The sequence below is a fragment of the Homarus americanus genome, unplaced genomic scaffold, assembly GCF_018991925.1.
Source record: "Homarus americanus isolate GMGI-L3 unplaced genomic scaffold, GMGI_Hamer_2.0 scaffold27231, whole genome shotgun sequence".
Classification (NCBI taxonomy): Eukaryota; Metazoa; Arthropoda; class Malacostraca; order Decapoda; family Nephropidae; genus Homarus; species Homarus americanus.
Genome location: NW_024718545.1, coordinates 3,431,903 through 3,443,968, shown reverse-complemented (window position 1 = coordinate 3,443,968; position 12,066 = coordinate 3,431,903). Strand labels below are relative to the sequence as shown.

Sequence of the window (12,066 nt, the reverse complement as noted above, 5' to 3'; positions counted from 1 at the left end):
TTTAACTCTTTAGGTGCGTAATTAAATTTCGCGCCGGTTCCTGAAAAGTGTCAATTATCCTGCCAAAAATGAATTTCATATAATCACATTTTCTATATGTTTTTCCTAGAGAACTTTTAGTATATTTTCCAAATCTGGAACAAAAATTCACATATGTGTGCAAATTTTAGAGAAAAAATGACATTTATACCCAAAAATGCAGGAAATTGGTATAAATCAATGTCTGGTATATGGCAAATAAATTTAATCAATTTGGTTACTAAACAGCAAATTTAGATATGTATTACATATTCAGATAATATCAAACAAAATAGTACAAAAATAAGCTATATTGCATTCAGGAAATACTCCTATACCTCAATACATAATATGTCCGCATGTCGTCTCATTTGGGGAAGTTTTTTCAAGGCCGTGGGATATCCCCGCTTGTCGCATTTAATTAATATAATATTTTGGGCGGGTTTACCCGCATGTCGCATCCAAAGGGTTAAAACAGGAGGAAGCTGGAGAAAACCTGCAATGTTTGGTAAGGTCACACTGGATAACACCCTTCTCACATTTGATCCAGGCTGAGGACTGAAGCCGGGATACAGATTTGTGAGGCAAGAGCACTATGCTGTACCACCAACTAAATCACTAAGTTAAGTAGCCTTTAAGATAGGAATCTGTTAAGGCACAAACTATCAGCACAAGGGATTATTTCTTAACAAATAAGAAGTGCAGGAAACCTCAGACAAGTGTTATAGTTAAATCTGTTCACTGAAGCACACCCTTATCAGTTAAGGCACAAAACTGTATTTGTAATTTGTAAATAAATCTACACTTGCTCTTGTACTCCTGTATATGCTGCATGTGTACTTCATCCAAGTGACCACATACTGTACAGTATACCTCACACTTGTAACTTCATTCAATTAACAAGCTTCAATTCCTACAGGAAAACTAATGGCAAGGAAAAAAAATTCACAAAATCCAACTTTTATTGTATTCAAGCATGTAATTAACGACTAGTCAGCTATCACGTACTGGATGGATGTTTTGTACCCAACATTCTGAGATTCCTTAAAAATTATCAAAAAATTTGGCATCCATCAACATACTGTACTGGTGTTCTAAACTAGATGTAAAAAAATAAAGTATCTATCAACCGAAAATCTACTTTATGAAATTATCTACTAGTGTATTTTACAAAAGGTTTGAGCATCATAAAAATTAAATTTAAGAATACTATATACAATACTGTACTATATTGTGCTGTAGAATACTGTATTTTAATTATCCACATTCAGTACAGTACAGGCATTACATGAGAGTAAATGAAGAAAAATGTAATCCTCAGGCAACTGGCTCAGTAACTGGGTGGTAATGTAAGTGGCGAATCTACTTGTCTTCATAAGAGTTTGAGGAGTGCAGTATGTTATACAGTATTGTATACCGATTGTAGGAAACTTATCATACACAGAATGTTTATGTATAGACTTGATAACACCAAGAGTATTAGAGAATAATGCAGTACATTAATGTACAGGTATTTGCAGAAACTAACAATCAAACCAACACAAGACAGTATTGTACTATGGTTTATTACATACGGTACTTTCCTTGGACACATGTACAGGTTAGTACCCACTTTTTGTAATTATCCATTTATAGAAGCGTCTTGGTCCCAAACTTTTCGGCTGACATATACTTTACTCACCACCAACACATGCACACACACAATACAAAAAGTACAAGGAAATACTGACCTTTTAATTATTATTACAAAAAACAGAGAAAACTGTAAGGGTCACACATATTTGAAGAACACTGCAAAAATTCTTAAACTCAAATACATAATACTGTACTGATTACAGTTTTCAACCAAATTACAAACTTTTCACATTCGCCCCATGCACTTCAGGGGCTAGTTTACTGGGCACCCCCATACATCCTGTGTAAGGCAGAAGCATTACAGCTCCCATCAGGGAAGTAATGCAGAGTTCACGCTTTCTGTCTTAGGCCCACTACACACGCTCAATCAGTGCAGTCACCGGACACATCAGGAGAATAAAGAAAACCTCGAAAAAAGTGAAAGGATGATCCTACCAACACAGTACTACGGGTCAGCTTAGTAGCCGAACATCCCCAATCTGGCAAGACTGAAGATGCTAATGACATTGACAGAAAACACATTCAATAACTTCAAAATTAAGATTTCTTTCCCGAGACCAACTAATCTATGCAGAAAGACTTATCAATGAACATTTGTTTAAGGCTGAATTGGGAAATATCAATACAGAATGCAGACTAACTATGCAGAACAGCCAAAATAATTCTCAAAATCCCACATCACTGATCTACAACTCAGTCCCGAGTAAATGCCTACACAGAAGCCTTTCCCATGACTTCCCCTCCAGCCATCTATAAGAAACCCTCTAATATGCCATCTTACAAGATGTAATCCTGTAATACGTTATAAAAACGTAATTTTCCATTATATATGTACAGTACACATCATTTTCAACTTGTGGCAAAAAAGGCTATACTGTTTTAGCTACATATTATTCAATCAAGTCTTTATTAATTATTTTCACTTGCCATGTATTCATTCACTGAAGGAAAGAAAGCCTTTGTTCAATACTGAGTACAGTAGAAGATCTAAAGATTTGTAATGTTTCAAATAAATATCATGCCATGAAATGTGTCCTTTAATACTGTATAAATAGCTCTGCAAGTCTCAGGTATAACTGCACTCAGCACTTGTGGTGACATTGCTTTTGTGTACTGCTGATCATTATAAGATCTTCCTGTTGCTAGAAACCTGAGAGTACCTGTCAGATGTTAGTTGGGACTAATGGCTTTCCACATGCAACCAGGGATAATAAGTGTAAATACCGGGTAGTTTTCTTCTGTCATACGAAGGTAGCTGTAACAATCAGTGGTCTCTAATTTGAGTTCCTCCAACAAATTCAAATGAAAAATTGCTTTTTTTACACCACGCCTTCTTGATTGATCTCATTTTTCTCCTATTTTTCGTAGTTCAAGCTAAAACCACAATGGCCAAGAGCAGATCTTGTCACATACATCCATGACGTACTGTGGATAAAACTTACCGAAAAACTGCACTGTGTAGATGCACTTGCGGGGTGTTGGATTAACTGTACAGTTGTGATTTGCCCAGTTAATTTGGAGTGAAAAACTGAGCATGTGTAGCGAGCCTTAGATTTAGATGATGGGTGGGAGAGTGCCTGAACTTCTCAAACATGTTATCAGTGTGGTAAAATAATGATCATTACACTGCAAACTGTGCGACAACACTTGAAGATGGGCAACTGGCCTATCTTTAAAATGAGAGTGAGGTACAGAGGTCTGCTTTAACTCTGTGCAAAAGACAAAATTACCAAATATTGTACAATACACAATTCTCTAATCTCTATACACTGCCTTAGAATATAGGACTTGATGTACAGTACACTAACTCCAAAAAGTATCTTTACAAGTTAGTGCTAGACAATATGAAACATCAGACGAAGGATTTTGACAACCTTATCAGGACAACAAGTTGCAGTGTTCATTTTGAAATTCATCAGACTCCTCTGTAAAGACACTTTTTGGAGCGAGTGTACACAACCTCAGAAACACATTTAATACACATATGATGAAGATTCTTTTACCTTCAACTAATTTTTTTTTCTAAATGGATGAAATAAATTATATAATAAAACTTAAATAAGGCTTGATATAAAAGTTCCAATAATTTCATATTCATAAAAACCAAACATCCAGTCAACAGTAGAGTAAATTCTTATTTCCTATATTGTATAGTATAAAAGATACAAATGCTCATTACATAATATTTTGTACCTTCTGTAACTGTGTGTAAATAAAGCTGTACTGTATCTGTTTCAAATGAAAATACTCGACAGTTCTTTGGAAATTTATATATTCTCCTTCACTAACTTACTGTAGCCATATAATTTTTAAGTCTAAATATAATAATTTTTAACATACCATTTAAATTTATGTTCTTCAATTTTTTAAAGAAAATATATTTAGTCATCTTGAGCAAATTTATATTCTTACCAATTTCAGTTTCTTATATAAACTATAAATAAAATACTTAGCTACAATTTACAGCCCAGAATTAATATGTTTTGAAGCAAGATAAATATTAGTATTCCAGTTAATCAGGAACTATTTTTTGTGCACTGGTATCATTCAACCAGGAGACTTATCACAAGCAATTCCTCAGTGACACAACAATATGCCTGTCAAACTGCACTTTATCAATTACCAGTTCCCTTGACCCAGAAACTACCTTGTAGTTATCATTAATGTCATTACAGTATTCTTTGTATCTTCACCAAGTTTTTTACCTTAGGTGTAACAAATTCTTGTAATTATTACATTAATTTAAATTAGTTACTCCTGATCTAGTAATACTGTACGATAATTCTTTTTATTTTCCCAATAAATTAAGAGTTCCCTTGGATATTGTCAAGTAGTCTTTGTAGTCTGGTAATGGTAAGTTTTGCCTGCCTTAGTTCATGAACAAGACGGGCAGCTGGGGTGTCCTCTGATATACTCTCCAACAGTGTCACTTTCTGGAGCAATATTCCTTTTTCCTCTAGTAGGGATTCTTCTCTATTGGCAGCCTCACGAACTACCTCCTTTACATGGGCAAGAAGACGTGTTTTTTGTCGTAATTCGTCTTCTAGAGTTCTTACACGAGACTCGTACTCGAGTACCACTGCTGCCCCACCTACACGACGTGCTGCGGGGCCTTTCCTCTCAGCTATCAGTTTCTCTTCCTCCTCCTCTTTTTGTTGTAACTGATTTCTAAGAACATAAATTTCTTCTAGCGCACCTTTAAGCCTAAATTCTAAGCTGTGCTTCTCTTCTAAAGCCTTTTTCAGCTGAATTCGAAACCTCATTTCACTGTCATCCTGTTCAGACTGTGATCTTCTGGACACTAAAGGGCTCTTTGCCTTGTCTCTCTGTACATCCCCTATGTCTGCCTTTACAGGGACCCTCTCAGGTGAAGGGTTGACTCTATTTTGCTTTACAGTCCTACTAGCTCTTACAGTCTGGCTACTGTGTGCTGGTGAAGATCCCTCTTGGACAAGGCTCCCTCTCCTTGAGTCTAATGTATTTAAAGTTTTCAGACAAACACCACACATTTTCTCAGTAGATACCTTACTTAAGTTATTCAGCTTAAACTGCAATGACAGCTTTTCTGTTTCTACTTTGCTCAAAAGATCTTGACTTGTCTCAAGTTTCTTCAAATGAACATCATGTGTTGTTTCCAGCTCCTTCACTCTGGCCTTTAACTTATCAATAACACCTTGGAGTTTCTTCCGCTCTTCCCACCTCACAATTTGTTCTTGGCTTTTAGCTTTACGGATCTCATTTTCCTCTATTTCTGCAGCTGCATCCATTTTCTTTAGCTTTTCTTGCAAGCTCTCAATTGCTCTGGTTATTGCTAGAGGCGATTTACCTTCTAAATCTTCCAGTTTCTGCTTAAGAGCATTATTAAATCTCTTCTGCTGTAAAAGCTGCTTCTCAGTTCTCAAAGATTCTCCTTTCAAAATTTTGATTTCTTCATTCAAAGTGTCGACTTCTGCAGATATTTTGTCTTTTTCAGCAGTTAAGGAGAGTATTTGATTATGTAGTTTATGTTCCAGATCATCCTTGGCAGCTGAAATTTTCTCAAGCTCTATGTTGAATGATTCAGTGAGCTTGTTGGTGGCCTGAGACACTTCTTTTTCAACACTGACGAGATCTATTCCTTCATCTTTCATTTGGTTTTGTGATATTCTTTCCTTCATGTCTTGCACAGCCATTGTAAGTTTAGAGACTTGTTTCTCTTTCTCAATAAGCTGATCCCGTAACTTCTCCACCAGAGTTCTGAGAATGGCAGACGGTTTACGAGAAGCCGATTCTTGAAGAATGGCTACCTCTTCGCGTAAATTATCCCTTTCGCAACGTATCTTATTAAGTTCTCCAGAAAGTCTGTCTGTTTCACGTTGATGCTGCTGTACTCGCAATTGGGCGGATACTTCCAGGTGCTCTCTTTCTTCTGCATGTTCACGACGAGCAATTGTCAAATCACGTTCTAACTGTACTGCCTTCCTCTCCAAGACAATTAACTGACTTTTGGCATCATCCAACTGTACCTCAATAACTTTGATAGTTTCCTCCAAACTCTGAATTTGTGCTGCTTGTGCTTCACTTAAAGCCGATGAGCCTCGATCACGGGTCGGGATTGAATCGAGCTGGGACTGTAACTCCCGAGCTCTTAAAACTGCTTCATCACACTCTCGGGTCACACGGAGAAATTCATCCCTGTTTCTAGCAGCAAGATCTTGTTTCTCTTCATGCGCTTTTGCCAAGAGATCTTGATAATGATTTACTGTATGTTGACTCATGTGGAGACGCTCTTTCAAGCCTTCAATCACAATCTTTATACTTTCTTCTTCAGGCATCAGTGACTTAGATTTCACCTGATCTGTCACATCTTGTGCTGCCTCTGACCTCACCACTGGAACCTTTAAATTGCTTCCAATTATTCTTAATTCATTAATAATCTTATCTCTTGCTATAACTGCTATTTCCTTTTCCCTTAAATCTTTCCGGATAGTCTCAACTTCATTTCTAAATTTTTCTAGTTCCATTTCAGCTTTTTCCAGGAATGTCACTTTATTTCGTAATGAATCTAAAGCCTCTTCTAACTGCTTTGATATAGGAAGTGTAGTGTCAGGCAGTTCATGAAAGCCTAGAGTTTTAAGGTCCAGGGCAGCTGCTTTATGTCTTGTCTCATGTTTCTCAAGGGCTCGAGTTAATTCAACCTCTCGTTCATCCCACAACAGTTGCTCATCCATCCACAGCTTCTCCAGGCTCAAGAGCTGTGTTTGTACTTCTGCAAGTCTTCTCTCTTTCCCTTCCAATCTTGCCTGACTTAAAGCTTGGTTCTCCTCAAGAGTCTGAACCTTTTCTTCCAACTCAACATTCTTCAGCTTGGCTTCCTCTAAATTAGTGCACCAACTGGCAACAAGTGTAGTCGACTTGGGAGAAGAGAGAGCCATCTTTAATTCATCGAGAGCCTCTTGCTTGATCTTCAGTTGCCGGAGAGTAATTTTGGACTCCATCTTGTCATGTTGAGCACTCTGGAGGGCAACTTGCAAGGCATTCCTCTCCTGCTTTAAAGTCTCCAAGAGATCTACATATCGCTCTTGTTGGGACAGTGGCACAGCTCCGGCATATTGTTGTCTGCGTAAAAAATATATACAGTATATATACATGTATCATTATTATAAATTCATAGCCATTAAACCCTTAAATTTTCAACATATAAATATAAATATGAGCCACAAATATAAAAGACAAAAATTCTGCCATTACAGTATTTCTTAGCAAACCTTAAGTCTCTGATGATGATGTATAGTTTTGTTGATCTCGCTCGATTGGTGTCCACTGCCGTCTCCAGAAGCCGCTCTCTATCACGCAGCTGCTGACTTAAACGCAAGATTTCTATTGTCTGCTTCTCATTCATGGCTTTGGTCTCATCTAGTGCAGCAATGGATTCCAAATTCTTGACTTTTAAAAAAATAATCTCTTGATGTAATTGACCTGAAAATGACATGTGTTAAATCAGTGATTATTATGCACTGCAGTGATATGTAAAAAATTATATCTACACATCATTAACGTTTTGCAGTAATTTTCTACACCTGCAAGGGTTATCCGTGATTACCTGATGGCAGCTTATGGGTAAAACCAAAATGGGACGTTCCCCTTCTGCTCACCACCACAAACCCATGGCACCAACTTCCTAAATTCGCCCACATCTCCTTCTCTTTCTATACAGTACTGACCTTAAGTAGCCATGTGGTCTCCCTCCTATTTCCCTAAACTATTTCACAGCCTTTCAAAACACTGTCTACGGGTCTTCTATCACACAATTTGATAGTTCAATAATTCCAGTTCAAATTCAAACTTTCATTCAGATTCTTCAAAACAGTACAGTATACATGCAGTGATTAAATTATTATATGGTACATTAAATCTGTGATTAGTCTATACAGGTACTTTGACCTTAATTTATCTGAGGTTTCCAGGTCCTTGACCCATGATTCAGAACTTGAATGCAAGGTAGAAAAGTAATTTACAATAATAATGAAAACAACACTGTTAACCTGACATTAAAGATGTCACTGTCATGTACAGGGTGAGGTATGTCATGTTAGGTCAATATGGAACAACAGCAATGAAAAAACATGACTAGGCAAATAGACTGAGGACAAAATGTTGACAGTGTGTCCTGTGGTGGGACAGATTGTGTGGCAACACTGTAAGCTGCAATCATTGTCTGGTTTGATAGCTGAGGAATATATACTGTATACTGTACTCATTGTGGTATTTCTCACCCATATTGGTGCGTTCATCACTTGTGGCTGCTAGATCCTGGACCTCCTGTCTCAGCTGGTCCACTTCAACTTGATTCTCATTTTTAATCAACTCTTTCTGCTTCAGCTGTGTACTCAACACATCCACATGAGATTGTAAACGCTTCACATCTGACAATAATTGTGCCTGTCAAAAAATATTTCTCCATTACCATTTTTGCATTAAACTCATTTCTAGAAGTTTTGAAAACACTTAACATGAATTGAAGAGTGTAACAAATACCTGTAAATGTAAATACCACAGAATATAAATGATAGGCATATAAAGGCTGAATTTTCACTAGAATAACAATAAAAATCTTATGATTCCTGGCCTCCAAAATTTGTGAAGGTTGAATCTCCCTTCAAAAAAAAATGTCAAAAATTTCCTCCTCGCTTTTTCTTTTCATTCCTTTTTTCTTCCCCTACTGTACTGTACCTTCTTCTATTACCCTTTCTTTTTTCCTACTTCTCTCTCTTTTTTTTCCTTCTTCTCCCATAAGCCTTATCTTCCTGCTCTGCCATCTAAATTTGGTTACATTACTGGCATCCCAAATACCAGGATACCAGACAATTTCAGGCTCTACAGCAAAAATGAAGCAACACAAGTAAGAATATATGCAATGAATTCTGGGACCACCTCTTGAGGAATAGACCCTGCACAGATATAACTGAAGTCATGGACAGAGACAAAGGCTGTCAACAGATACATTACACCTCAAATTACAAAACCTTTCTGTCACATTCATCACAATTATTCATTACTTATAAATTGTATAAACTTTACTCGCAATAATAATGTACCAATATTTTACAAGGTTAAAAGATAACCTAAAGTTTCCCCCTTGATTATTACATATGCAAATAAAGAATATGAGGAAGTGGTGTTTGTGTAAAGATTTAGCATGTTGATTCAGCCTTTTCCTGCCACTTTGAAACTTTTTGTAAATTGCTCTCTCCTATCATCCACTTGACAAAAAAGTGAGAAACGTGTAAAGGTAACAGCTTGGTACTGTACTACTATAGATAAAAAAGCTAACCCTGAAAATATCACTTACATCTAAAACAAAAAAGATGTTATGTACTTTTTCATCGGTTATGTGTTGGACTTGTTTAGTGACCCTGGTGTACTCCTCCTGTTTGATGGCTCCTTGAAGCTGCTGTCGGAGCTCAGTCTCGGTGGTCTGCAGGGCGAGGTTCATCTTGGAAGTGGCGTCGAGAGTGTCCTGCAGCTGCTGGACCCGGTGCTGCAGCTCCACACATTCCTCTGAAAGTAAAGGAAACATTATGAAGGTTCTTATCAATGGTTTGATGTCATTTCTGACATTCAAGAGAAGGAAACACAAAAAGGATTCACTTCCCCTAATAATCTGTGCTTACTTAACACATTCTTTTACTAGGGAATCCATAAGTCAGTCAGAATTGTTGTTGCTTATATGTACTGTTGACTGACTGCATTAAAATGAATCTGGTGATAACACTAAATAACTTGCTCTATAAAATACATAAAAATCATACAGCAAGACTTAAATTTAAACTAAAGATATAGAATGTATACACTATCAAGTTATTAAGAACAATATGGTCACCTACTTTTAATATTATGATACATGATGGAGGAATGTTCAGCCTTCTGTTTCTCCCTCAACTCCCGGAGTTCTATGGCAGCGAGCTGTTTAGACAAAATCTCCACCTGCAAGATAACAGTACACCCAAGGCTTGATAGTCTACACCATAACAAAATCTGAGTGAAGCTAGATAAAATAATAATAATAATAATAATAATAATAATAATAATAATAATAATAATAATAATAATAAATGGGCCAAAGTCTATGAAAATACAATATCACATGAATTTTGAGATGAATGATAAATTATCTTCATAAGTCCAGATGAAGGCAAACTGAATACAATACTGTACTGTATTTCTTTCTGTAATAGAAACTAAACTAATGGTTAAATCCTCTTGTAAAGGAAACCATATTAGTAGAATTAATGCACTGTTGGGTGTGGTGTGCATGTACAGTCGGGGGCAAAAGTTCGCTCCCCATGGTGAGACTGAGTCACAGGAATAAGTCTCTGAACTGACTTACCCTGACTGTTTCATCTCATTTGGGGTCGATGCTGCTTCATTTTGGGCAGAAGGAAACTTTTGACCCTGACTGAACAGTACCATAATTTTGGTATACAGGTAGTCCCCGACTTACGACTGCTTGGACTTACGACCGCCGCAGTTGTGACCATTTTTTTTTTCAATTTTTTTTTTCCCCAAATGACGCACGCATTTTCTATACCGAAACGTTTCCAGTTAATGTAGTCTCCATGTATAATTAGAAAATTATGGGAGCCCCATGTGCATTCAGCTGACTACATTAAAGGTAAGTGCTCAGTCACACTGTATCCATTCCTCATTATTTATTACTTTCACTGTACTGTATTTCATTGTAAATTTTTTATTTAAAAAAAAGAAATAGAATTTTTTTTTTTATCTATGTCAGACTTACGACCATTCGGACTTACGACCTGGATTTGGGTCCCTAACCCCGTCGTAAGTCGGGGAGCACCTGTACTGTACAGTACTACAGTACAGTGAAGAAAAGGTAAATTAGAATGCTAGCATTCATTTTTAGTAAGCACTTAAAAATACCATGGCCCTAAGTCCACCATAACAGCTTTACAAAATGCATACAGTATTTATATGTAAAACAGATTGCTGAGCTTTACATGTTAGGTAAGAATGGGAAAATGGGCACTGATACCTTTAATATATTCAATGGTGCTTAGCATTCAAGAAAGAGCATGAAGAAGGCCCATACCTGTATGTGAGTAGTGTTTTTTCCAACCAAATTTAAAGAAGCCTGAAGAGAATGGACTTTCTCCCTGGCGCTCTCCAACAACTGACTCAACTGTTCCCGCTCCTCTAAAAGTTGCTGCTTCTCGGCCATCAGCTGTACCTCTTGGTTCTTTTCTTGCATCTGGTGATAGAAAGAAATTAACATTTTTATTCTGGTATTTTGGAAGTTGATATTTTGTTTATATTATGTAAATGTGATATTGCATGTGCTATATGTTATCATGTATCTTTTGTGTTATGGAAGTCATAAAGAATGAAAGAAGAATCTGTGTTTGATGTTGATACCAACCACCCTGCATTGTGGCAAGAAAAAGGCAGGCAAAAAATTAGGCTAAAATTATATACAGTATACAAATACCTGTACAGTAATGTATACTGCAATTATATATCTGACACAAATGACAAAGAAATTAAACAGTAAAAATTATCTTGCATTAAATATTCCTCAAGCTAAAATTATTGTAAACACACATATTCATATTTTTTCTCATACATATGAGGCTTTTGCTGTTATAATGCAGGGTGGCTAGACAAGTGCTGATCCTCTGATTCTTAACATTCAGCAACTAGTGGGGTACCCTACTCACTTGGCATGATGCTAGTTCAATGAATGGCTGTTCTACCCACAGCAAGCACACGTAATTATGTGCTCACTTTGTTGATGAATGAGTGTGCAAGGAGAGAACCCAGTCCTCCATTTTCATAGTTGTATCAAGAAAACATTGATATGTATTTATACATACATATAATTTATGAACTGTAAAACACATAATGTTTTCCCAC

At 36.7% G+C, this 12,066-nt stretch overlaps 1 protein-coding gene across 1 annotated transcript in view; it reads right to left on the bottom strand.

The window, feature by feature from the left end:
- Positions 1–962: 962 nt before the first annotated feature.
- Positions 963–12,066, bottom strand: part of LOC121859747 (centrosomal protein of 290 kDa-like) — a 31,403-nt gene continuing 20,299 nt past the window's right edge. Inside the window, exons 20-25 of the mRNA XM_042356734.1 lie at positions 11,246–11,404; positions 10,020–10,119; positions 9,512–9,693; positions 8,409–8,574; positions 7,401–7,611; positions 963–7,251 (exon numbers count right to left, since the gene is read on the bottom strand). Coding sequence (XP_042212668.1) covers positions 4,458–7,251; positions 7,401–7,611; positions 8,409–8,574; positions 9,512–9,693; positions 10,020–10,119; positions 11,246–11,404 — 3,612 coding nt within the window. The 3' untranslated portion in view covers positions 963–4,457. The remainder of the gene's footprint in view (positions 7,252–7,400; positions 7,612–8,408; positions 8,575–9,511; positions 9,694–10,019; positions 10,120–11,245; positions 11,405–12,066) is intronic.